The following is a 24,282-nucleotide window of genomic DNA, read 5'->3' as shown; positions in this document are numbered from 1 at the left end:
CCTAGCCCTCTGATCTACGGAGGAATTGCATATTATTATTTATGGAAACCTCTATAGATCGGAGGGCTAGGATCATCCTATGGAAATGATTTTTGGGGCACCCATCACTTGGGACGGTTTAGGTCATCCTATAATGTGGTCAGTACTTTATGAAAAACACGTTTACCGGGCCCAGTTTTGACTGGACCCATACAGGCCGGGTCAAATTTCAACAGGCCACTAATTTAGTGACCCAGACCTGTAAATTTACGGGCGTGCTGGGTGGACCCGCGGGTCCACTATCGAGACATAGGTGGATCCGATCCAAACTGGATCCGTTCACATCTTTATCTAATGAATTCTCCAGTGCTTCCGCACGTGCAATGGTGTATGGTGTATTTCGCACGTGCCCAAAGACTAAACCCGTGTGCTAAGTACATAGAGAAAACACAGAATCCGTGTGCTAAGAAATGAACCAATCAGCGACAAGCACACGGATCGTGTGCTTTTTCAAAGTCTTTCCAATAAAACCGCCTCAACTATGCCTATAAAAACTCCTCATAAATTCCTCTTTTCATCTTTTCCCAGTCTACAAACTCTCTCTCTCTCTTCCTCTTCAGGTAAAAGAAGATCAGGAAAAATAAATCCCAACTTTTCTCTTATTCTCTTTAATCATTTGAATTTTCATGATTTTTTTTTCTTATGAATTTCTTTCCATTTCAGTGTTTTCTTCAGTTTTCGAAAGAATGGCTCGTACGAAGCAAACCGCTCGCAAATCAACGGGAGGCAAGGCTCCCAGGAAACAACTTGCCACCAAGGTTTATTTATTTTCTTCGTTTCTTGGTTTTATTTTCTATGTATTTGTTCTAAATTTTGCGTTGAGTAGAGATCTGTGATTTTTTTTTACTTGTTTTTGTTTTTCCAGTTTTTCCGCCTCTAGGGTTAGGGTTTCTCATAATTCAACTTGCATACCCTTTGAGTTTTCCGCCTTTAGGGTTAGGGTTTCTGAAAATTTAACCTGCTGTCTTTAGGGTTATTAGGGTTTCTGGAAATTCAACCTGCCTGTCTTTAGGGTTAGGGTTTCTGAAATTTCAACCTGCCTGTATTTAGGGTTCGGGTTTCTGAAAATTCAACCTGCTGTATTTTTAGGGTTAGGGTTTCTGGAAATTCAACCTGCCTGTATTTAGGGTTAGGGTTTCTGAAAATTCAGCCTGCTGTATTTTTAGGGTTCAGTTTTCTGGAAATTCAATTTGCCTGTCTTTAGGGTTAGGGTGTCTGGAAATTCAACCTGCCTGTATTTAGGGTTACGGTTTCTGAAAATTCAACCTGCTGTATATTTAGGGTTCGGTTTTCTGAAAATTCAACCCGGCCTTTCTTTAGGGTTAGGGTTTCTGAAAATTCAACCCGGCCTTTCTTTAGGGTTAGGGTTTCTGAAAATTCAACCCGGCCTTTCTTTAGGGTTAGGGTTTCTGAAAATTCAACCCGGCCTTTCTTTAGGGTTAGGGTTTCTGAAAATTCAACCCGGCCTTTCTTTAGGGTTAGGGTTTCTGAAAATTCAACCCGGCCTTTCTTTAGGGTTAGGGTTTCTGAAAATTCAACCCGGCCTTTCTTTAGGGTTAGGGTTTCTGAAAATTCAACCCGGCCTTTCTTTAGGGTTAGGGTTTCTGAAAATTCAATTTTCTTGCCCTTTGATTTTGTGTTTTATTGAAGTAGGACAAGTCCATGTTCTAATTTCTGAGAAACTGTCCTTTGCATTAGGACAAGTAGGACAAGTTTCTTCTTCATATTAGATTTCATTTATACAATTTTTTGTTTTTCTTGAGATGTTTTTTTTTTTAAATTTTTTTTTTACTTTTTTATGAAGGCTGCAAGGAAGTCAGCACCTACTACAGGTGGAGTCAAGAAACCACATCGTTATCGCCCTGGAACTGTCGCACTTCGGTATGCCCTTTTGATTTTTGACATTGTATTTCTTTTTCATTTATGTAATCCCCCATTTTAAAACTAGTATTGATTATGCTCAAAACCCTAATTATTCAAATCTAGTATTGATCATGTCCAAAACCCTAATTATTCAAATGTATTATTGTTTATGCTCGAAACCGTAATTATCCAAATCTAGTATTGTTCATGTACGAAACCCTACTTATTCAAATCCAGTATTGATGATATTCAAGACCCTAATCATGTTCATGACCCTAATTATTCAAATCTGGTGTTGATTTTGTTCAAGACCCTAATTATTCAAAAACACAGTATTGATCACGTTCAAATCTGGTTTTGATTTTGTTCAAAACCATAGTTATTCAAATCTGGCGTCAATTTTTTTCAAAACCCAAATTGGCTCAAATCTAGTGTTGATTTTGTCCGGAATCCTAATTTTTGATTGGTTGTTTTCCTTTTGGAACAGAGAAATCCGAAAGTATCAGAAGAGCACCGAGCTTCTGATCCGCAAACTTCCATTCCAGCGCCTTGTTCGTGAAATTGCCCAGGATTTCAAGGTGAGTTCATTATTCCTGAGATTCTATTCTTGGTCCAGTTTATTTAATGCAATTTACTTCTTTGTGGGTTTGTAATTCTTCTTCTTCCATTGGGCAGACGGATCTGCGATTCCAGAGTCATGCTGTTCTTGCACTTCAGGAGGCTGCAGAAGCTTACCTTGTGGGTCTGTTCGAGGACACCAACTTGTGTGCGATCCATGCGAAGAGGGTCACAATCATGCCCAAAGATATTCAGCTTGCCAGGCGCATTCGTGGAGAACGTGCTTAGGTTTTGTCTCCAAGATGCTGCCATTTAATTTGGTTTTCTATTGGGTTCTTTTCTTTCTGTAATGACCGTCTTCTACTTTTTAGATTATGTAAAAAAATTATAAGAGACTAAGAACAACCACTGGTTATTTCTTATTTCAGTTCAATTAGTAGTTTTTGTCTCTGGTGAATGAATGTTCAGGCTGATTTCATTTGTCCCCATTTTGATGATAAATCCTGAACATGTTTTGAGAAGTTTTTTCACAGAAAAATAGTAGGAATACCCTAGTTGCACATTAAAAAATGGATGCCAGTTATTCCAGGATAATTTTTTCCCCCCTATTCATCATCTCCACCATGTGAGAGAATTTTCTCCTATTATTTAGTCTCTTTGTTGTTTGAGCGGTGAGTGGAATAATTTTCCCCTGTCAAGGAGTTTCTTTGTTGTTTGAATGGTGGTGGTGTGTATGTAATGTGGTTTTACATCGGTGAAACAATCTCCCCCCCCCCCCCCCCGCCCCATCCAACATATAAGAAGTCTCTGTGTTGTTTGAATTTTAAATGTGGCATAAGGACGGAAGTCTATTCCGGGAGTGGTTGGGAATCCGTGACTTCCTTTCATTCCGAATTCACACGTAACAATAAAAGGGGACATCTTAAATTGATATCATTCAACGCAAGTTCTTGGTGCCAAACGATGGTTTTATCCTCCCATTCACATATTGATCCTGTTTGCTAAATTATGGTTATGGTTTTTGTGTGTCTTGCATGTTGATCTTGGGAAGCTTGGTTGTCTGATCGGAGCTTAAACTTGGGGAGAGACTAGATATCATCCATGTCTCCTCTCCATCAGGAGGTGAACGATAGAAACATGATCTAATTACGATCGTGGAGATAGTGAATCCAGACTCTAGACGGGCATCCTGCAACTTAGAGATATATCACTATCTTTCCTAGTTTGGCATCTTTACTACTCAAAATTATTCTACTTACCCATTTCTCTCCATCTCACACTAGATTTTATTAACTTCTATAATATGTTTTTCCATCCACTTTTGTTGTAGTGTTTTTTTTTTGTTTTGGTTTTCTCCCCCTTTCCTCCTTTAAGAATAGAAATGATGAAAGAGGGAAATGAGATGTAGGGCATGTTCGGCAACACTTCTCATTCTCGGAAAGGAGTGATGAGAGACATTAGAAATGGTTATTTATCGGAAAAGTAGCAGCAAATTAAGTTTTTTGAGATTTTTTGGGTTTCATCATTACCTCTAAGAAAGGGAAAAATCCCCGAAAGGGATAGTTGCCGAACATGCCCTAGGGTGCAGTTTTTTTCTTATTTACTAGGGTCCATCGCAAAAAGGCATTACCTTGTGAGATTCACAAGGTGGACAGACCAGCCCCAAATGCCTTAGGCGAAACTAGCAATTCCCTTTATAGGGGCAAAACATAATATATATATATATATAAAGGAAAAGGTTTCTACACATATGTGTAGAGAGTTCTCTGCACACTAGCTTAAAATACAGCGGAGGCCTACAATGTTTGGGTGATCCAAGCCATCCATTTTAAAGGCCCTCACATAGATAGGGTGTCTACAAAAAATTAGATCCATAGGATCATCCCAACCCTATGATTTGTGGAGGTAAAATGGATGTCTTTAAACCTTCACAAATTAGTTCATTTTTTGCCTCCATAGTTCGAATGGTTAGGATGATCCTATAGATCTGATTTTTTGTGGACACCCTATCTATGTGAGGGCCTTAAAAATGAATGGTTTGGATCACCCAAATAATGTGGCCCCCACTGTATTTTAAGGTAGTGTGTAGATAACTTATCTACACATATGTGTAGGAACCGTTTTCTCATATATATATACCGACAGCCAGGGATGCAAAACAACAAATGGGCTTCACATACGTTGAAACCCCAAGGTGTCCTATTAACCGTCTTGCAAATATTATACCTCATGCCAATACGATGGGAATCAAAATTTTGAAGAATTCTTGCTCCACACTTGTTGCCGCCCTAAACATATTGGGACTATTCCCTTAATCAAAGTTTATGATTATGAACAAAATTTCTAGAAAAATGAGCAAGCCCCGTCAGAGAATCAAGGTATAGAATGAATGTGGCTTGGTTGAAAGTAGAAACCATTAATAAAAACGATGATTACAAGTGCACTTCAGAGGGGAGTGAGTGTCCCTCAAAGAAAGAGTTACTAGAAGTACCCAATTTAGCTAGGCGATCTGCTGAATCATTGGCACTCTAGGAATTAGGGGGAAAAAGAAGAAGAAGAGTACAAACACATATCTTTAATCTCATCACCATTGATTCCTTTAGGTCCGTTCCGTTGTGCCACTTTGCTGGGAAAGGAAAAGGAAAATTTTCTATCGGCAAGGGATTTGTGTATTTCTGTTTCTAGGGTTTCATTGTTTTAAAATTTTATTTGTCAATGGCTGCTTCTAAGCTCAGAAATTTGAGTTTGTCCACCGCCCTCACTATTCCCCTTTGATCAACAAGAGAATGCCTTTTCTAACATTTTTCATCTTTCATTTTCAATTTCTTTTCTTTTATGCCGCGCCATTTCTGAGGGATTCCTATCCAAGTAAAGTAACAGAACACACCCTAAGAATCGCTTTCCATTCCCATGGTCAAACCCAGAGAGAGTGCTTTGGGGGAGGATCGCCTAAATATCTTGCACAATTGGGATGCTCTAGCTATCTTCAAGAAGTTGCTTTTGCAGCACGTCTCTAAACTAAGACTCGGGATTAAGGGATTGGTCATTGTGAAAGCTTTGTTCTCAAGGAAGGATACACCTTTCACTATAGATCAATGGAGTCTTCATGGAGAGGAAAACGAATAAAATCACACTTCATTACTACTATCTTTATAATTCTATTGTGGAGTTCTAGATTAGAAGCTTTTATTAGTGTTCTAACAATTGGATACTTCTCCTCAACTGTTGCCGTTTGTTGCGCCACCAGTTTTCAGTCTGTCACTGATCCTGGAACACAAAAAGATCATGAAACCCGTGGTCTACTCCTCATTTCACTTCCAATGGTGATGGGGGACTCCTCATCACGCCTCTCCCCTCTTAAAATCTCTCCCTCATAACCATGTTTTCCATCTGTTTGGTAGTTCAGGTGTTATTAACAACTTAGGATTCCTTAAGATCATATCTGCCCCCCCAAAAATTGATCTCTGAGCCAACTAATTAAGAAGAGTTGTATGAAATCCAAAGCTAAAGTTGTGCTGTGCCTGAAAAATAAAAACACCCTCTACACTTTTAGGCCAAGTTTGGCAACTATGAAATTTTATTTCAGAGTGAAGAGATGGTCTTAAAGGATGAAGATAGCAAAACCAACTATGAAATTTTAGAGGGCATGAGAGTGAAGAGATGGTCCAAAGTGGCTGGAAAATAAGGAAAGCAAAAACTTCCATTACTACCAAACATGGCCTTAAAGTTTAACACTATACACAAATAAATACAGGAGTCTTACATTTTGAGATTGCTGAAGAGACAGAAACCAAACAGATCAAAAACCAATGACTGGTTTTTAGTGAACAATGACAAGAAGAGGGACATGAGATGGGTAGTCCGTGATGGACATGATTCCGGTGTGCCTCCGCCGGAGAATCTCTCCGGCTGCGCCGATGATCTTAAATAAGAATCCCATAGCCAAATTCATTAATTCTATGCATATTATGAACCGTCGGATCGCCATCGTTACCCCTTATCTTCTCTTTTACCTCTCCCAAAACCTTTCTGATTCCACCTTCTTATCTTGCATACATTCAATAATACATAGTCTTTATATCTATTTCCACCCAATTATTGGATTTCCTTGTCTTTCTATTATTCTCTTTGTCTATGTCCACCCAATTATTGTAGCTATCATGTTCGTTTAAGATTATTACAACAGATTGTACCTATTATTGGACTCATGATTATGTTTAAATTTGAGTCCAATAATCGGTTTAGCACTCACAATCGGTTGTCATAATCTTAAACAAACATGGCCTGAGGGTACGGTTACACCCTGCACAAGGCATGTGCCCGATTCTGGGTTATCCAATTCCCACCTTAGCAACCATTTTTTTTTTCCGTTCACCCCATTTTCTTTCGAGTTGGAAAAAATCTCCAGCAGAATCGCCACTACTGTGGAAGTGATGTGATGAGGATGGAGTCTCTTATTGCTGACTGATTTTCCTTGGGGTTAGGCTGAAACCGGATTCCATGGAAAACGATAAGAGTCACCACATATGTTGGGGCCTAGGACTAGGGTTGTAGCTCCGGTCAGGTTTTCCAAAACCCTACTCTGCTCGAGAAATTTTCCCAATTGGGTCGGGTCTAATTTTTTATGGGTAAACCCGAGATAGTTTCTCGAGTCGGGTTGGGTCGGTTCTTGTTGGGTTTTATTTTCCAACGTACGATAGTACCTAATTTCAAAGATAGAAAACAACAAATTTTCACCCGAAAAATCTTTAAATTTATGTCATCAAGTGTCTTAATTTAAGAAAGAAACTATTTTTTCACATCACAAGATCACCTCATTGAAAATAATTATATTAATATATTAGAAAATAATTTGTCGCGTTATTTAAGAGATATTTAAGAAAGTCATTGTACACCAATATGAGTCAGGTCGGGTTTCAGGGTTTTTTATTCTTCAAACCCGACCCTATCCAAGATTGGTCAGGTTTTTTCAACTTAAAACCCGACCCAACACAAGACCCATGATTTCTAAACCTAACCCAGGTGGGTAAAACATAACCCAAGTTGCAATCCTACCTAGGACCCTCATAGACTCCGCACCGGCACCGCCCTACTTTTCCATTGTCCGGTCTGTATTTCGATTAGGGGATTGGAAGGAGTTAGGCACCAAATTATCAGTGTTGTCCCTCTGGTTTTCAACGATGCTGGGTAGAGTCCCTCTGGCTTTCAACGGTGCTGGGTTGGTCTACCCATTTGAATCACGAGGGATTCAACCCTAGGAGAGAGAGAGACCAAAATTACATGCTAATGTGGCACTGAAGGCCCGGGCATTATGGCATGGGATGGCCCAAACCCGAGGCCCAAATGCCCCCATGCAACTAATGAATTATCCTAAGTCCTAACCTATAAACCAAACTCAAATAGCCCACTTATCCTTTTTTTTGTTTTTTTGAAGGACGAAAATTATAAGTTCACTTCAGAGGGGCCCCTCAAAGAAAGAGTAACTAGAAGTACCCAATTTGGCTACTCGATCTGCTGAATCATTGGCACTTCTATGAATTGGAAAAAAATCCACTTATCCTATTTATGGAATTCAATACGGACTCATTTACCTAATACTATGATGCTACATGCTAATTAAAATGAAGAGGGGTGAGGCCCTGTTGGTTGCTCAAGTGCTCGGCATTCATTGGAATTTTAAATGACAATAAACTAACAATGAATGCACATTCCATGTTTGGTTGCCGATATTGCATTGAAACTACATTTGACTCCAGACATGGGATATTATCATTGCTTTTTTTCCAACGTGGCGCCCACATGGGACTAATGTACCCTCCTCTTATCTTCCAACCAAAAATTTCCAAAATGGTGTTTTTTTGGGTAGAAGAAGAGTGGAAAAGGTCGTGTGTGTCTCTCTCTCTCTCTCTCTCCACCAAACTCTATTTCAGTTGACTGTTCACGAGTAAAATGAGGGTGTCTACAACTATCCTCCCTTTAAGTCGACCTTTGTTCAAAATTAGTGAATGGCAAGCATGATAACTTTAAGATAAAATTACCAAAGCTGGAAGCCAATCCCAAGAACAGCTTAGCCAAGAATTTTAATCCCTGTGAAGACAATATAATTTGAAAATAAAATTGCCAATCCCATAACAGCCTGTCTAAGAATTTCTATCCCCATGAAGAGACAAGTTCATGATAAGATTACCCAAGCTGGATAGCCAATCCCAAGACCAGGTTATCTAAGGATTTCTATCCCTGTGGAGAATAGCCAAAGTTGGATCAGCTAGTTGGTCGATCCATGGATTTCGAAATTCGTCCCATGTTACATAGATTTTTATGGACGGGTGAAGTTCCTACTTAAAGATTTGCTGAAATACTTCTACCTCTTTTTTATCTATTTTTTTAATACTATTGTCACAAGATATAATTTCTCCTATTGTCACAACTTTACAGCATATTGAAATTATCTAAATTATACTACTATCACAATTTTATAGTTACCGCATATTTTTTCATTTTATCCATCCCAATAATAACTTTTTAACTAGAAATGAAACATTACATTTACTTAATCTATTGAATTTTTAATATATTACTATGAAAAAAATAAAAAAAATTGAGAATTGATTAGAAATTGTTACTTACGCTTTTCCTTTCTTTTTGCACTGCACAAACCAACGGAACTTCTGTCAACATGTCAAACACAACAGTTCACAGCGAAAACTGTAATTAGAATTTATCTGATTTTGAAGTCAAGTTTTCAAATTTAACATAGCTTCTGACCCAACTGAGATTAGGTGGTAACATTATGGGGCCGTTTGGATACGCGGATTTTAGAATCCGGGATTTCTTCAAAATTGTAGCTAAGAGACGAAAGAAGCGGACCAGCCGTCGTTTTTTACTTCTTGCCCTTCTTTCCGTCAGCAAGAGAGTCGCAGATCCTCCCATATTTCCAGGTTTTAGAAATCTCAGGATGGAGGAGAGATTTTTAAAACCTGAATTTATCACTTAAAACCCAAGAAACGCTGTTGGGACAGCATACAGAAGCTTGATCATAAATCCGTAACAATGGACATGCATTCTTCTTCTGCAAAAGCATTCCTTTTGTTGACTATCTAAGTTGTTAGTTTCAAAATAATAAAAACAACTAACAGCTCATAGAAACTCTTCAATTGGGAGCTCTGGTATTTCCAACCATAAATTTAGGGATTTCTACCCATGTCAGTCGGCCTAATTGACAAATGCAATTTGTTCAACCAAGTAATTAATGGATTATTGAGTCAACTCACAACCAAAACCCCGTTGTGTCCAACTCAGTTTCGAGTTCTAATCCTAAGTCGAAAGACATAAGCCAGTCAACTGGGCGGGGTGTTATGACTTGAAGGTCAAAGAGTTAGTAGTTAGCTTATTGTCATGTTGGCAGCAGTGAAATCAAAAGGAGAAAGAAGCATTCTGAGAAGGTTTGGCTCTAAAAGGAGAAAGAAGCATTACTTCTAGTACAATTATCAACTTCTCTACAAAATTCGAACACGTCTGAAATTCTCACAGAAACACACTTTCTCTTTCAGTTAAATTAAGGAATAATTCACAATTTTGTAACATACAGTTTAAACATGCTTAAAAGGAAATACCATTTTGAATGGAACTACTTCCTCCCTCTGCTAAGCCTCTGTAGATGGTAGTTGATGCTACCCCAAGGTTTCCTACTTTTGCCACTCTGCATAAGTAATCACAAACAATAGGTTTCAATTCATCCACCCTACAGAATATAAACAAAACAAAGAGTAAAAATTTCTTAATGGTAAAAACAAAGAGCAATTTGCTCCCCATAGACACGAGTTCGAGTCCCCTCAGAGTTACCAAATGCACGTGGTTTGCGGGTGATTGCGTGCATCCATAAGGATTACTCCTGCCCTAAAATGGGGTGGGGATACCCTATGTCATAAAAAAAAGGAGCAAATGTGTAGCCACAGAAAATATGGGCAAAATAGCCCATATTAAGTAGCCAAAAGACCCATTTATGAGATTGTCACGACTGGCCGATCTAAATGATCTTTTATCCAATGCCAATCTAACACAGAGTCGACAAAATGGACACCACAGAAAAATGATTGTGCGTAGTAGAAAAAAGGCATTGCAACATATTATGATACACATGCAGTTTACTGGATCATTTTTCTTACTATAATCTGAAAAATGATAAGTGAAAAACAGAGAGAGGGTATAAATCCTAAAATTGAATAATAATTTTCAAAAAAAAAATGGCAAATAATTATAATAGTAATCACTAAAAGGGTAGGGAAAAAAAAGAACCTGAGCATCCACACAAGCACTCAAGCGTTCCTTCAGCCGCATGCACTTCCCATCATCGTTCTTATTGAGAGACAAGCAATTGAGAAAGGATATCATCTCTTGCATGCATGGTTTCTGAATAGTTCCAAACTTCTTTGAATTTATATACAATGACCCTGCCTTCCTGCCCATGCTGCTAGTTCAACCTACAAAATTAAGGATAATAGTGTCGCCTTTAATCAGTAAAAAATAATCCAGAACATAAATTCCTTCCAGCCCCGCATAATTCAGATGGCTAAAATGATGACTTTTTTTAAAAGTTAACATTTATTGATAAAAATAATGAAAGCATAATTATAAGTTAAAAAAAATAAACATGAGCAGGAGTTGAAAAACAGTAGATAGGATTTCAAATCCCGGAGCCTTCTCACCAGGTGTGGCAGCAAACATAAGGACCACACAATGAAAAGAAGTATCAAGGAATGGTCTCACAAAAAAAATCGAGTTTTATCTTATATCTTTGAATTTATATCCAATGCCCCTGCCTTCCAGCCAATGCTGCTAGTTCAACCTACAAATCCAGGTAGGATGAAATTGTTGCCCTTAACCAGTTCAAAATAATACAGAAGGACAAAAATTCCAACCCAGCATAATCCGGATGGCGGAAATGAAGAAAAAAAACTATAAGGTAACCAAAATAATCTGTAGAGGTTCTTACTTGAGTCCTAAGAATGTATAAATGGTTTCAAAAAACAATTTCTGTATATCTATAATTTGTGGACACAGATTCACGGATCGAGTGTAGACAGATACGAGGTGTCCAACACAGGAACCCTTAGAAATCTACAAATGGTACACACACTTCTACATACATATTCATATAAAGGGATTTGCTAGCGTCCATCGCAGAAGGCATTTCACGGATGGGCTGTTGCATGTGAGAGCAGCCACATCATGAATGGAGACAATATCTGCTGAAAAGTGAGCCAGTGTGGCTGCTCTCACGTGCAACAGCTCATCCGCGAAATGCCGTCTGCGATGGACGCTAGCAAATCCCTCATATAAAACTACTACAATTTTTTTTTTGGAATATTCATAAACCGTTAATCATAGTTGTCAAACACTTACGAGTCAACTCTCGAGTCGTTGTGCATTCGAGGCGAGTCGCATGGGTGACTCGCTTCTATTGAAGACTCTTATGAGTCGTCGCGTGACTCCTACGAGTCGATGCAAGTCGAGTCGCTGGGCTGGGCTCTCTTGTTTTGATGGTTGAAAACTTGGAAGTTGGAACTTAAAACTTAATTATTATTATTTTTTTGAATGGCAGGGAATTGCATTAAATGTTGTGAAACAACCAGTTACACCAAAAGCTTAAGCTGTTGGTGAAGGTGTTATTAAATCTTTTATACTTTAACACTCCCCCTCACGCATGGCCCCTCTTTTTAGGTTTGGTCTATACGTGGCACATGTGGCCCCTCTTTTGGGTTTGGCCATTACATGTGGATTTTTACTATAAAGGAGGTTTGAACTCATGACCTTTTGCTTTGAAACCATGAGAAACAACCAGTTACTCCAAAAGCTTAAGCGGTTGGGGAGGGTGTTATTAAATCTTTCTTTCTTTCTTTTGAAATGGCAATATATTGAAAGAATGGAACCGAGATGGTCCACAAAAATACAAAGAAAGAGAAAAGTTACATCAAAAGGACTAAAAATACATTTCACGGAGGGAGATAATCAAACAATTCCAAACCCTCTTTATGGACACCCGATCTAGCAAGGGAATCAGCTTCACCATTGGCTGATCTTCTAACAAATTTAAACACTATGGATGAACCTGAAACAAGATCAGCGATCTCCTCAAAGAAGCTAAGAAATCTCCACGGTGGTGCAATCTTCCCAGATAACCAACTGATTACGTTAGAAGAATCACCTTCCACAATCACTTTATCAAATATATCCCTACCCATATGTTTTATTCCTTGAAAAGCCGCTTTTACTTCCGCTTCAGATGAATCGCTTGTACCAATTGGGCCAACAAAAGCCCAAGACACCACCCCTGTAGAATCCCTAGCAAGGCCACCAATACCAGCCGGGCCCGGATTACCCAAACCAGATCCGTCAAAGTTTATTTTCAGATACCCTTCAGGAGGTGCCTCCCATCTTTGAACTATCTTCTCTCTGCTCACCCCTTCCCAACACACAATTCTCCAGCCTTCCCACAGATCAAAAGCTGAAACAAATTGAAACTGAGGAAGACTCTTCGCCCAAAAAAAAACCAAAGCAATAATTTTCATAAATCTTTTATACTTCAACAAATGCGAAAAAAGGACCGAGGAGGTCTATACAAATAAAGAGACAGAAAAAGAAAAAGCAAGACAAGAATAAGTGCCACTGCAAGGGTCAAGGAGGAACGAAGTCGAATAGCTCAACTCTCTCCCTAGAGACACCATCTCTAGCTAAATTGTCTGCCACACCATTAGCTGACTGCCTAACATGATGGAAAGAAATCGATGGATCCCCCACCTTGTCTTGGATCTCATCGAAGAAAGAGGCAAATCACCAAGGGAAGGAATGAGAGCCACTGAGCCACCTTATCACATTAAGCGAGTCTCTTGTCTCCTTCTACCACTATCTTATTCAAATCTTCATTCTCAAGATACCTTATTTCTTGGTAGATAGCACACACTTCAGCTTCATTATCATCTGCGATTCCAATGGGAACCGCAAAAGCCCATTTCATTGCTCTAAATTCATCCCTCAAGACTCCCCCAATTCTGGTAGGACTAAGGTTCCCCATGTTAGACCCGTCAAAGTTCAGCTTTAAAAAGCCATGTGCGAGAGGCTTCCAATCTTGGACAATTTTGAGTTCTTGGCCTGAACCACCACAAATCTCCTTCCAACCTTACCGTAAATCGTGGGCGAATACAAATCTAAAGAAAGGAAGGGTTTTCACCCATGATTAAGTTCCAACCAGAACTTAATTATTTTTGTGCATACAAGTTAGAAGCATATAGTTATTTATATTTTTGGCTTAGTGTTTTATCTATGTGCTATTGGGTTATATTGTTTACATGCTTCATCTTTTGATATACAATTATATTTTTTCAATCATTCAAAAAAAAAAAATTTCAACTAAATTTCTGTTCTTGTCAAAAACTCTTACAAGTCACAAGTCGAGTCGAGTCACGAGTCATAAAATTATGAAATCGAGTCACAGGTTGACAACTATGCTACTAATAACCAATCGTAATTTGTAACAAGGTAAATGTAGAATCCATTTAACAAACTAAGAAATCTTAGGATTAAGAAATTACAAGTTTGAAATGAGCAATAGATGGATAATAGTATATTCATCAATCTAATCTATAATTGACTCTTCTCTTCGACACCCCACAATAGCATGGCTTCCCAATTTTTCTTCAGTACTCAAAATGTGAAGGGAAGGAGACCAATTGGCATCCAATGAATATCATATTAGAAGAGTTTGAATATGATTTTAATAAAATTGACAGTTTTCAATATGTAAACAAGAATTATTAATTAAAAAAGAGTTAACAATAAAAAAAAGGTGTTAAAATGGTAGGGATCTATTCATAAGTCTTCAATTTTATCTTGAATTCGAATGTTTGCAAGATTGAATTCGTTCTTTTATATTCATGTTCATTTTTTATGGAATGATGGTAATTGAATGGGTCGAATTTGGTTACCCAGATGGCTAAATATGAGTTGCAAGATGGGTTCACTTTGGGGACCCAATCCCAGATTATTTCTTGGCTTGGGCCAATGGATTTGCAAATTTTGACTTGAGTAAGGTTTTTGGCAGCATCTCTTGAGCTGACCCGGTATCTGGGTTGATTTTTGGTTTAAAATTTTAGATGGGAGCTTTACTCAAGTATAACCCCGCCTGAGTGCACCAGCAAGGGTATGGACATTGTCCTAAATAGATATAATGATGCATAGAAATGCCAACGGTGTGTATGATAAGCAACCTTCCATGGAATGCAATCTCAAAAGCATACCAAGGAGCATTGGGGTTGTTGTTGGTAAGTTAACAGGGGTGATGATTATTACATAATGGGACGGGGTGGTGATCCAAGCTGAATGTGCCATTACAATTTAGTACAATTGTCTATTGGATAGTTCCTACTTAAAGTAAGATATGTCATGGAGCCTGTGAAATCCATTAGAACTCGTATTACTTTCAGTTACAAGCAAGATAAATGGAAAAGTTGGAGCGTTTGGGAACATCTTCAACGATTTCACCTGGAAGTTCAAACAGCCCCAGAATAGAAAATATAAGCACCTATGAGGGCAAAGGTATTTTAAAGGATGATAGTGTTGCCTTTAGTCAGTTTGAAACCAGGTCTTAGTCACCAAGAAATGTGATGCATCAAAATAATATCAGCAGTAAGGTCTTTATAAATACACTTTTGGCATGCAAACCAAACTAAAATTCCTCATGTTTTATGCTCATAGATGCTAATTAGGCTGTTCGATGTACCGGGGCCATACTCCATGCTCTATGAAAAAGTAAACAATGTCCCATACATGGCAGAGCCAAACTAGAAAATGAGGGAAAATTGAGTTAAATTCTCAGGTATTGAACATTTGAATGATGGCCAAAGCATCTAATATTGATAGAGTTAGCTTTTAACTGATTTTCAGTACGAATAATGGACTCTGATGATTGGTAATCATTTCTTTAATCAAATACATGAGGTAAATGTCGCATCCAAATTCCAAATACAAAGATGAGCCATATAATGTTAAAACCTGCATCATATTGGCAACTACATGAATATAAATAAAGAACAGAAAAACATCCCTCGAAGCCGTGTAAATGGGGATCCACCAGAAGAAAAAAAATGCCAAAGACAAAGTCAAGAGATCTGACCAAAAGAACACCATGAGAGATGCATATGACAGCAAATTCACTTCAAGTAGGTTGCATATGTCCATGCATATGAATAAATGATGCAACCAGGCATGATATAAGCATGAATACGTGTTTTCCTGGAAAAGAGATTTTCCTTCAATAAATTACCCTGAGATCAATGCTGAACCAACAACTGCCTTCAACAATCAAGAAGCAACCTTACTGATCAAATATTCAATTCAGATTAAATATCAATCGACCAACAATGAGTGATTGGTAACTATTTTGGAAGAATATCGATCGACCCTCGTTAAAGCTACAAATATTATTGATAAGATATTTTCATTTTATAAACCACTTTTGAAAGAAGAGAACACCTCTGTTTTTTGGTGACGAAATCACCTTGTTTTTTTTTGGTAGGTAAGCTGGGATTGAACCTCCAACATCAAAGTTGAGGGCCAAAGCCTTGACCATTGAGATAGAGGCTCAATTCCCAAATCCTTGTTTTGAGAACCCAAAAACAGGAAAACCCTGACATCGTTAAATCACGAGAGAATGTTGTGGTGATTTTTAGGGTTTCTTGCTTATGTAGAGAGAAGCAGGGGGGGAGGCAAGGAGATGGAGTTGAGGGATCATATTCCTCGAGTGCTAGACGAGAGGGGGGGATATGGAGAGGAGAGTCATACCTGCAACGAGCAACAAGGAAGGAGACGGAGTAGAGCGTCCCTTTCCCGGAGATTCGGAGAATCGAGCTTGCACGGAGGAAAGGAGATGCAAGAATACTTGCGGGGGGAGAGGAGTCACGATAAAGGGAAAAGAAACTAAGAGTCAGTTCAATTGTCATCTTTGGCAAGGAAAAGAAACGGAAAAGGGGTTTTTTTTGTCCATTAGTTGGTTTCCGCATAAACTAGGGATAGTGAGTTGGCTTTTCCACTTGTGAGGAGCAGAAAGTAAAGTTTTAGTTAGGCTATGCTCACTTTCTTTCCAAGAGGCTGAAAGGAAAGGAAAAGCCCGTTAGTTTTTTCCGTGGAAGAGTTAACGGTTTGTTTTGTTGGTTTCTCCGGAAGCATAGAATAACTTACGGCTCCGTTCATTTGTTTTCGGCGGAAAGGAAAGGAAACTGATGTGGCAAAATGGGAAAAAAATAGGAAAAGAAAAATAATGGAAAACATGTGAGACGGGCGTATAGTTTCCAAGAAACCCTACAAAAACTAAACAAAAAAATATAAAAAGACAGGTTCAGTTGCATAGAAACTCAACAGAAACATTCCAACCAACATCTATAACCTAATGTGATAGTCTAGACATGTAATATGGAGCCCACATAGTATATACACCACAAATGTGCCCAAAATAAGTGGGTAAGAATTAACAAATTAAGCCACAAGTTCATTACAAATTCCCACATAATGCTTATACATGGAGTAAATCACAGTCCTTCAAAAATTAAGATACAAAGCATTCAACATCAACACGCAGAAAGGCTAATTTTTGTCATCATTAACATAAAAGATAGAAATTACATTCTCAGCATAACATTAAAAAATGGCAACATTCAAATCCACCAAGATTGAACGCCACCAGCCAAATCCCCAAATCATCCAAGCATATATCTATTAATACGAAAGTATGAATCTGCCAAATCATCCAAGCTCTCGCCCACATAAAATAGATTCGCTGATACGACATCATGAATCTACCACAACTCTCTGATTATGAATCAAATCTTGTGCATTAAAATCTCATATTTTCTCACAAACAAAAGAAACGCATTCATTAATGAACAAAGTACGTGTTAAGCCTATACTTATTTGAACTAGAAGAAATTTGGGAAGAAAATACTTCAACATTTTTTTTCTTTTGAACGGTAGAAAATAGCCGACCCCAACAAGTTTGGGACAAAGGCTTAGTTGAGTTGAGTTGAGTAGTTCAGTTGAACCGTAGAAAATACTTCAACATATTGTATATTTTGCAAGAGTGCATCCCAGGTCACTATGAATTGTAGAACTCTAAAAGGAAGTTTACCTCCTATACTGTGTTTCAAGTTGCACTCCAAATATTGGCAAGCTCACGAAAGAATCGGAAAGGATAAAAAATCACTCAGTTAAAAGAATGAATGCTTGAGAAACTACAATAAAAAAAGCAAAACAACACTTCATGGGGGGGAATGGAGATGCATTTAGTCATGAAAAGGGCATTAGAAACACTCATTGAGAGGAAAAAAACTTCGCTCCATAATGCCTTGGAGGAAGTTTGTCCAGAATGACGACATGGCCGAGTAAAAGACCGCCACCTGGTGATTCACTCATGTGCCCCTCACGTGCGATTAATTAAAAAAAAATCTCAAATAGAAATGTTGTTGACCTATGCTATTGTCCTATACTATTTATTAGGTTGTTTGCTTTGTGTTATTTGAACACACTAGTTGATTGTATAAATAAACATATTCATATAGTGATAATCAAAATTATGATAAAGAATGCTTGTGAGAATGTCATTAAAGAATGTTGAATCTAAACCATTCTCACGCAAAGCAAGCTTAAACAATCAACTCAAGAGTTCAAGTTTAAACAATCTAAATTCAAACAATTCAACAATGAACTCAACTTGTCTACACCATTAACTTGAGCAACTGGGTCTTTTATCTGAAAAGATGGGATTTATATTAATATATATGAAGGAAAGGCAAACAATATGCTAAGGGGCATGCCCCCATCACATACAATAGTGCCGAGGAATACTCAGAAAACAAATCAACCAGCCTGAAAAATATGCAATAGAAAACTCAATACAAAGGCTAAGATCTCAAGTGTCCAGAGCTAAAAAAACATGAGCATTTGCATCTGTAAATAGTCCAAACCAGGAGCACTGGCATCAACATTAGCCTAAAGTCCTCAAAAGATATCAAGTCCTATCACTAAGCTTCAACCCATATTTCTGAACAAATGTTGGTCAAAGCACTTGAGAAAGAATTGTAGCCCTTTTCACAACAGAGTTAATTAACAACTTCAGCTTAGAAGCAACCAAACTAACAGAATACACACTTGAATCATCAATTTGCTTCAAGTTTAGACTACAATGTTTTTCTTTCAAAGTAAAACTTATAAAAGTGCGCTCCATAAAATGCAGAAACTATGTAAGAAACTATTCTTCAGGTCTTTTAGATGCGTTACAAAGCTCCGGAAGACATCTAAACTCAGTTCTTCATAGACCTAATGTATGAAAGAATATAAAATTTCATTGCATTAAAAATTGAAAATGAAAACTAAATAATTAATGAGGATATTTATGATCTAAGAATGAAAACAGTCCGAGCCACTTTTTCAACACGTTCACTATCATGAAATAAGGTTTCACCTTGTGAATTGGGGCAAGTACTCAAATTAATATTGTTCTTCATCTCCTGCAGTTCCTTGAATAACTCAACCGAACGTTCATGTGCATGTGTAGATAACTTTCCATGATCTGCTGCAAAGGATGCAATCTCACGAAAATTGTGACACAAGTGGCCATAACGCTTTCCTATACTCTTTAGGATTTTCATGTATTTCAATTCCATGATAATCTGTGATATTCCTAGCTTTTGCATCTCTCGTCCATCTTTTCGATATGTACTGAGGTGGGATCTTTTTCACGTTCTTCTTGTCCAGAACTTTCAATGAATGAGCACATAAAATCCCAACAAAAGTAAATTTCATGCAACTACACAAAACGGAATTTGTCGATGCATCAAACGTAACCACATGTTATGGAGATTTGCCTAAATGAGATACTTTGTACTCAGATGTAGTCCCAGACTTATCAACTTTATATATATTGCAATCAAGCATATTTGTAAACTCTTTCTGAAACAATTTAAACACTTCTGGGGTATAAACTTCCGCTCCATGCCGTAACATCTCTACATCAACTAATAATATAGGAGTGGTCTGCCTCATCTTGAAATCAGCAATTAATTCTTCATATCTTCGATCTGCCAAAACCCTCTCATAATGTTCAAAGAATTGCAAAAGATCATGCTTAGACTTAAGGTATTTCTTTAACACATTATTCATACTTTCACTTCGTTGTGTGCTTTTCATGTCCGCAGTGAAAGTATGTCGCCCATACACCATAGCCCATTTCTTCTTTTCTTCAAACAATACTTTTAGCCACTTATTATCCATAAGATTGTACTTCTCAAGCATATTATTCCATGCTAAAAGCCACTCATCTTCATTCTCATTATCATATATGCAATTACTAAGATCATGTCTAAATTGGTTTGATCTATGAAACACGTGGCTTAAATTCTTGGCAGCATTTTGGTAAATCTGCCATACACACAGTCGATGACACGTTTGGGGGAATACCTCAAATATTGCTCTGGCCATGTCAGCGGACTGATCTGTAAGAATCGTCGTTGGATGTTTTCCAGACATCGCACCAAGGAAAGTCTCAAACAACCACTTAAATGAATCTATGGTTTCATCATAAAGCAAAGCGGCACCAAATATCACGGTTTGCTTATGATGATTAACTCCAATGAATAGTGCAAACGGCCGACCATAATCATTTGTTCGGTAACTTGTGTCAAAACATACAACATCCCCAAAAAGACCATAATCATTCACTGATCGCGAATCGGCCCAAAAAACATTCGTGATCATATCATCTTCATCAAGCTGTATTGAATAAAAGTAAGATGAGTTCTCTAATTGCATTTTTTGAAAATATTGTAATATAGCTCCAGCATCTCCCTTTTCCATTGCTATCTGTCGTTTTTTATGTAAGTAATTCCGGTAATCTACATTCGAAAATCCAATATATTCATGCCCTCTAATTTCTCTGCTCATCATTTCTACGGCTGCTCTAATTGGGATCCTTGACTTATCTATATCATCTGCCTGTGTTTTTTGAGCACCAGTTATACCTCGGTTGATTCTTAGCATATGTTTCATTGGTGTTCTAACCAATTCATGATTATGCTTGAAATCAAATGACACAATTTGATATTTACCGTTTTTCTGAAGTAGGCAAGTCATGTGTGCCTTACAACCAACTCTTGAAACCGGTTGACGATATAAAACTTTTTCACGCCGTTTGTCCTCTCTTCGTTGGCCTTCTTTTGAACAAACAAAACATCTCCTCTTCACATGTCCATTTTTTGATTTATGCACACATTGTTTTCTAACATTGAAACCAATTTTCCCACCATAATTAGCATAGAATTTGAACGCACTCTCATCGGAACTAAATTCCATCCCAATTTGTGGCTCTTCAGTTATCTTCCCAATGTCTTCAACGGGATCATGTGATTTCGAAGATGATTCACGCATAAGTTCATGACAACAATCCTCATCCATTACATCAACTTTAGCAACATCCAACAACTCACCACTCAGGAAGGAACAATCCCCATTGTCCATTAGCCTGCAACATAAATCTCAATATGAGATTCAATTGCCATACCTAAAAAGCTATAAAAATCAAAATTAAAATTATTTTACTATATAAATGCATGCCCAAAATCACAAGCATAGCATCATGTATTGGAATCTCTAATAATGGTTACAAAGTAAACAAAATATATAGGTTTTGTGGACTCTAATGAGGCGAAGATCAGGACGGCTCTGCAGGTTTTTAGGCTAGCGGAGCCTATTGACTTGGAGATGGTGTTAGTGGAGGGAGACTCTCTTAATGTTATTGTGTGGCTGAAGGGAAGCAAGTCTTTCCGTTGGAGATTTGGGAGCTTGATGGATGAAATTAGAGATCGCATTGGAGGGGCGAATGTAGTATTTCAGCACATCAAAAAAATCTGCAAATGAGGCGGCAGATAGTCTTGCAAGGGACGGAGTAGAGATGTAAGAGCTCAAGTTATTTGACCTTCCCCCTCCTTGAAGTTTTAGTTCTATTTATTTCTTTGTATTGTCTTTTCTTTGGGTTCTTTCTCGTTGACCTTCACGGTTGACTTTGTATATTCTTCTTCTTCTATCAATGATATCTAGCCATTCAAAAAAAAACCTAAACAAAATATGTATATATAGTCTATATACATAGTATGGGCGTATGAAGAGAGAATAGCATTATTCAAAACTAATAGGTTAGTGAAAGGAGCCTTAACTAATTTGGCTTGGAGAGTTGGAGAATGTTGCCTTTTCTCTCCCCCCCTCTATTCTCTTTATACATTAGTAATGATACCCCTTGCCACCACTTTACAAGGTTGGCAATCAAACACCACTTCTCACTATTCTACGAGATAAATTCTTGGTGAATCGACTTGTACCCCTGATGTACAAGATAACTACCAACAGGCAAACAAAGCCTTAGAAAAATTCTCAAAGTCATTAAAACCCTCATTGATTGAACAATATGTGTGTTGAAGTTCAACATAAACCTCCATTGCGTTCACGGCGACTGTCTTTTAGTTCCTCACAAGCCTCCATGCTCATTGACGGCAGGATCTGTTAAATAACCCAATTTGGTGAGTTTTCAGAGTACACGAATGAACAAAGTTCTTTAATCAAACATCTCATGCAATGTAAGAGCTATTTACTTAACGAAGTCATCTAACCAGATGGTCAGTATTGTTCAATCATAAGCAACTTTTGGAGATGTTACATCTATAACGCGGGGCCAGTATATAAACAGCATGATCATGTTAGAATCGTGTTCGTCGAGTTGAAACGGATACAATAGGGTGGAAATATCAAATGGAACAAATCGATATATGTACGGGCTGGCGAGATCACCGAGAGAAAGTTCAAATATGGGAGCCCTCTGAAACAACCAGTTACTCCATAAGCGTAAGCATGTGGATTTTTGCTATCCGGGAGGTTTGAACTAAAAACCTTTGGTTCTGATACCACGTGAAACGACCAATTACTCCAAGGGAATGGTGTGAGGCTGAATCAAACATATGTTCATTCAAAGGCAGAGAGAAGAAGAAATATGACGATTATGGCTGCCATGCTTCTTGCAAGGGAAACCCATAAGCAATTGGGAATCACGAGTTTTATTTTTATTTTTAAGTGAACAGCAAGAATCACGATAATTTCTAACAAGAAATGAAGATATTTTCTATTGGGTATCGCAAAATTAGAAGGGACCATCATATACAAAATTGAAATGTTGATATAATTGGAAAATAAGAATCACTTGTCTTCTTTCTTAAGAATATATCGATGCTTTGTCATTGACATTGTTCGTTCTTTTTCGTCACTGGTCGCTGTTGCTGATCCTTAATTCACATTGCTGGTATTGAGATGTTTCGTTTGTTCCTTTCGTTAATGATGTTACGGTCCTGAGTGGGGCCCACCTATGTATGGGACTGGGTGGAACCCAGTCTGGTATGTAGGGGTGTCAATGGATCCAAACGGTCCGATGGAGCGTTCAAATCCGAACGTTTTCGGACCATAAAATCTGGGATTCCGAAAAAAATCGGATCGGATATGGGCACGCCACAGATGCCCATTGGATAGTCACGATCCGAAATGTTTTACAAATATACCCTTCAAATTTTGTAAATGCTAACACTTCTATGAAGGGTATTTTGGTCAAAACCTCTCTTATCACTAATGAATCGGATGGGAATGCGAGATTTCCCTCATTTCACTCGTTTCATTCCTACCTTCACAGTTTCACGGTTGCACCGTTTCACGAAGGAAAGAGAGAGGCGATTTTAGGGTTTTGGTCTTTTGGCTACCATTAACAACAACAGTGTTCCGAAATCCCAATCTCTCTTCAAGCTGTTAAACTCAGGTAAGGTTTGATTGTGTTTGTTCATAAACTCACATATTACCCCTAGCAAACACATGCACTTAATTTTGGGATTTTATTTTTACCCTAAGGCCATGTTTGGAAACCATGAAAATTTATTCTACCGAATATTCGTCGACCCCTCGACCCAACTGTTTTAGAGGGGATGAGGGGAGGGAGAGGAATTAAGTGGGTGGAGTGAAGATAACATCGTATACCCTTAAAACCTAGTGAAAAGAGCTTATATATTTAGAATTGATTTTTTTTACTGGTTTTAGGAGCTTTTCATTCTCGGTCATCACTTCCATCCTCCCAAGTCTCCATCTCCCATTCTCCCGTGCATCTCTCACAACTAGCCCCACAAATATTCCATTGAATTAATCTTTTTTTTATGGTGGGGGAATATATTTTTTCACAGGGGTGGCCTAACATGGCCTAATATAAATTCGTAAAATCTACGTTTTTTCACATTTTTTTCACAGCCACCAGCCACCTCTGATGAATTAAATGAATAAAGACAGATTCTGCTAAAATATATATACACATTTTTTTCGAGGGAGACGATTTTTTCATCCCCTGTAGGATAATGCACTCCCCTTTTAACGGAATTGTGGGCAGACTTGAACACTTTTTTATGTCAAATCACGTTAATTACGTGCTCCCTTGTAGGATTATGTGTTCCCATTCTAACTTTAAAAAAAAAATTAATTGCTTACCTAGCTTAGTGGGACATAATAGGACACTCCGATGGACGGTCCGAATTAAAATGGATCGTGATCATGACGTGGAAAGTAGGATTCGAAGAACAATCCGAATCCGACCCGACCGATAAGGAATTTGAATGGATCGTGACTGTGACCTAGGTGGATCCGACCGAAGTGGATCCGTTGACACCGTCCTTGCCTAACGGGTTCCATCAGCTTCGGAGCTCCGGA

The 24,282-nt window shown here is 38.1% G+C and overlaps 3 protein-coding genes and 1 pseudogene across 3 annotated transcripts; 1 reads left to right on the top strand and 3 right to left on the bottom strand.

The window, feature by feature from the left end:
- Positions 1 to 536: 536 nt before the first annotated feature.
- On the top strand, positions 537 to 2,946 carry LOC143864286 (histone H3.3). The gene is made up of 5 exons (XM_077375201.1): positions 537 to 599; positions 703 to 797; positions 1,844 to 1,920; positions 2,390 to 2,480; positions 2,578 to 2,946. The coding sequence occupies exons 2-5, from the start codon at positions 726 to 728 to the stop codon at positions 2,746 to 2,748; spliced, it is 411 nt and encodes a 136-aa protein (XP_077231316.1). The 5' UTR covers positions 537 to 599; positions 703 to 725; the 3' UTR covers positions 2,749 to 2,946.
- Positions 2,947 to 9,892: 6,946 nt separating this feature from the next.
- Positions 9,893 to 16,460, bottom strand: LOC143864418 (uncharacterized). Its single transcript, XM_077375355.1, has 3 exons — positions 16,297 to 16,460; positions 10,756 to 10,940; positions 9,893 to 10,159 (listed from the first exon to the last, which is right to left on the bottom strand). The coding sequence occupies exons 2-3, from the start codon at positions 10,924 to 10,926 to the stop codon at positions 10,088 to 10,090; spliced, it is 243 nt and encodes an 80-aa protein (XP_077231470.1). The 5' UTR covers positions 10,927 to 10,940; positions 16,297 to 16,460; the 3' UTR covers positions 9,893 to 10,087.
- On the bottom strand, positions 12,453 to 13,531 carry LOC143864444 (uncharacterized). The gene is made up of 2 exons (XM_077375373.1): positions 13,421 to 13,531; positions 12,453 to 12,992 (listed from the first exon to the last, which is right to left on the bottom strand). Exons 1-2 carry the CDS (start codon positions 13,529 to 13,531, stop codon positions 12,453 to 12,455), a joined length of 651 nt encoding a protein of 216 aa, XP_077231488.1.
- A 2,635-nt stretch (positions 16,461 to 19,095) lies between the features above and the next one.
- Positions 19,096 to 21,018, bottom strand: LOC143864443 (protein FAR1-RELATED SEQUENCE 5 pseudogene; annotated as a pseudogene).
- Between the last annotated feature and the right edge of the window lie 3,264 nt (positions 21,019 to 24,282).

This window comes from Tasmannia lanceolata, unplaced genomic scaffold (assembly GCF_043159265.1).
Source record: "Tasmannia lanceolata isolate RefF3 unplaced genomic scaffold, GAP_Taslan_0.1 ptg000048l, whole genome shotgun sequence".
Classification (NCBI taxonomy): domain Eukaryota; kingdom Viridiplantae; phylum Streptophyta; class Magnoliopsida; order Canellales; family Winteraceae; genus Tasmannia; species Tasmannia lanceolata.
This window is presented reverse-complemented; position numbering and strand designations above follow the sequence as displayed.

Bases quoted from the DNA above. Each gene is read 5' to 3' on its own strand.
- LOC143864418 (XM_077375355.1), bottom strand. From the start codon at position 10,926: ATGGGCAGGAAGGCAGGGTCATTGTATATAAATTCAAAGAAGTTTGGA. The intron at 10,160-10,755 runs GTTCTTTTTTTT...TTACTTATGCAG, and splicing joins GTGCTTGTGTGGATGCTCAG to AGTGGCAAAAGTAGGAAACC.
- LOC143864444 (XM_077375373.1), bottom strand. From the start codon at position 13,531: ATGGGGAACCTTAGTCCTACCAGAATTGGGGGAGTCTTGAGGGATGAA. The intron at 12,993-13,420 runs GTGTGTGCTATC...TTTTGGGCGAAG, and splicing joins CAGATGATAATGAAGCTGAA to AGTCTTCCTCAGTTTCAATT.
- LOC143864286 (XM_077375201.1), top strand. From the start codon at position 726: ATGGCTCGTACGAAGCAAACCGCTCGCAAATCAACGGGAGGCAAGGCT. The intron at 798-1,843 runs GTTTATTTATTT...TTTTTTATGAAG, and splicing joins GGAAACAACTTGCCACCAAG to GCTGCAAGGAAGTCAGCACC. The intron at 1,921-2,389 runs GTATGCCCTTTT...CTTTTGGAACAG, and splicing joins CCTGGAACTGTCGCACTTCG to AGAAATCCGAAAGTATCAGA.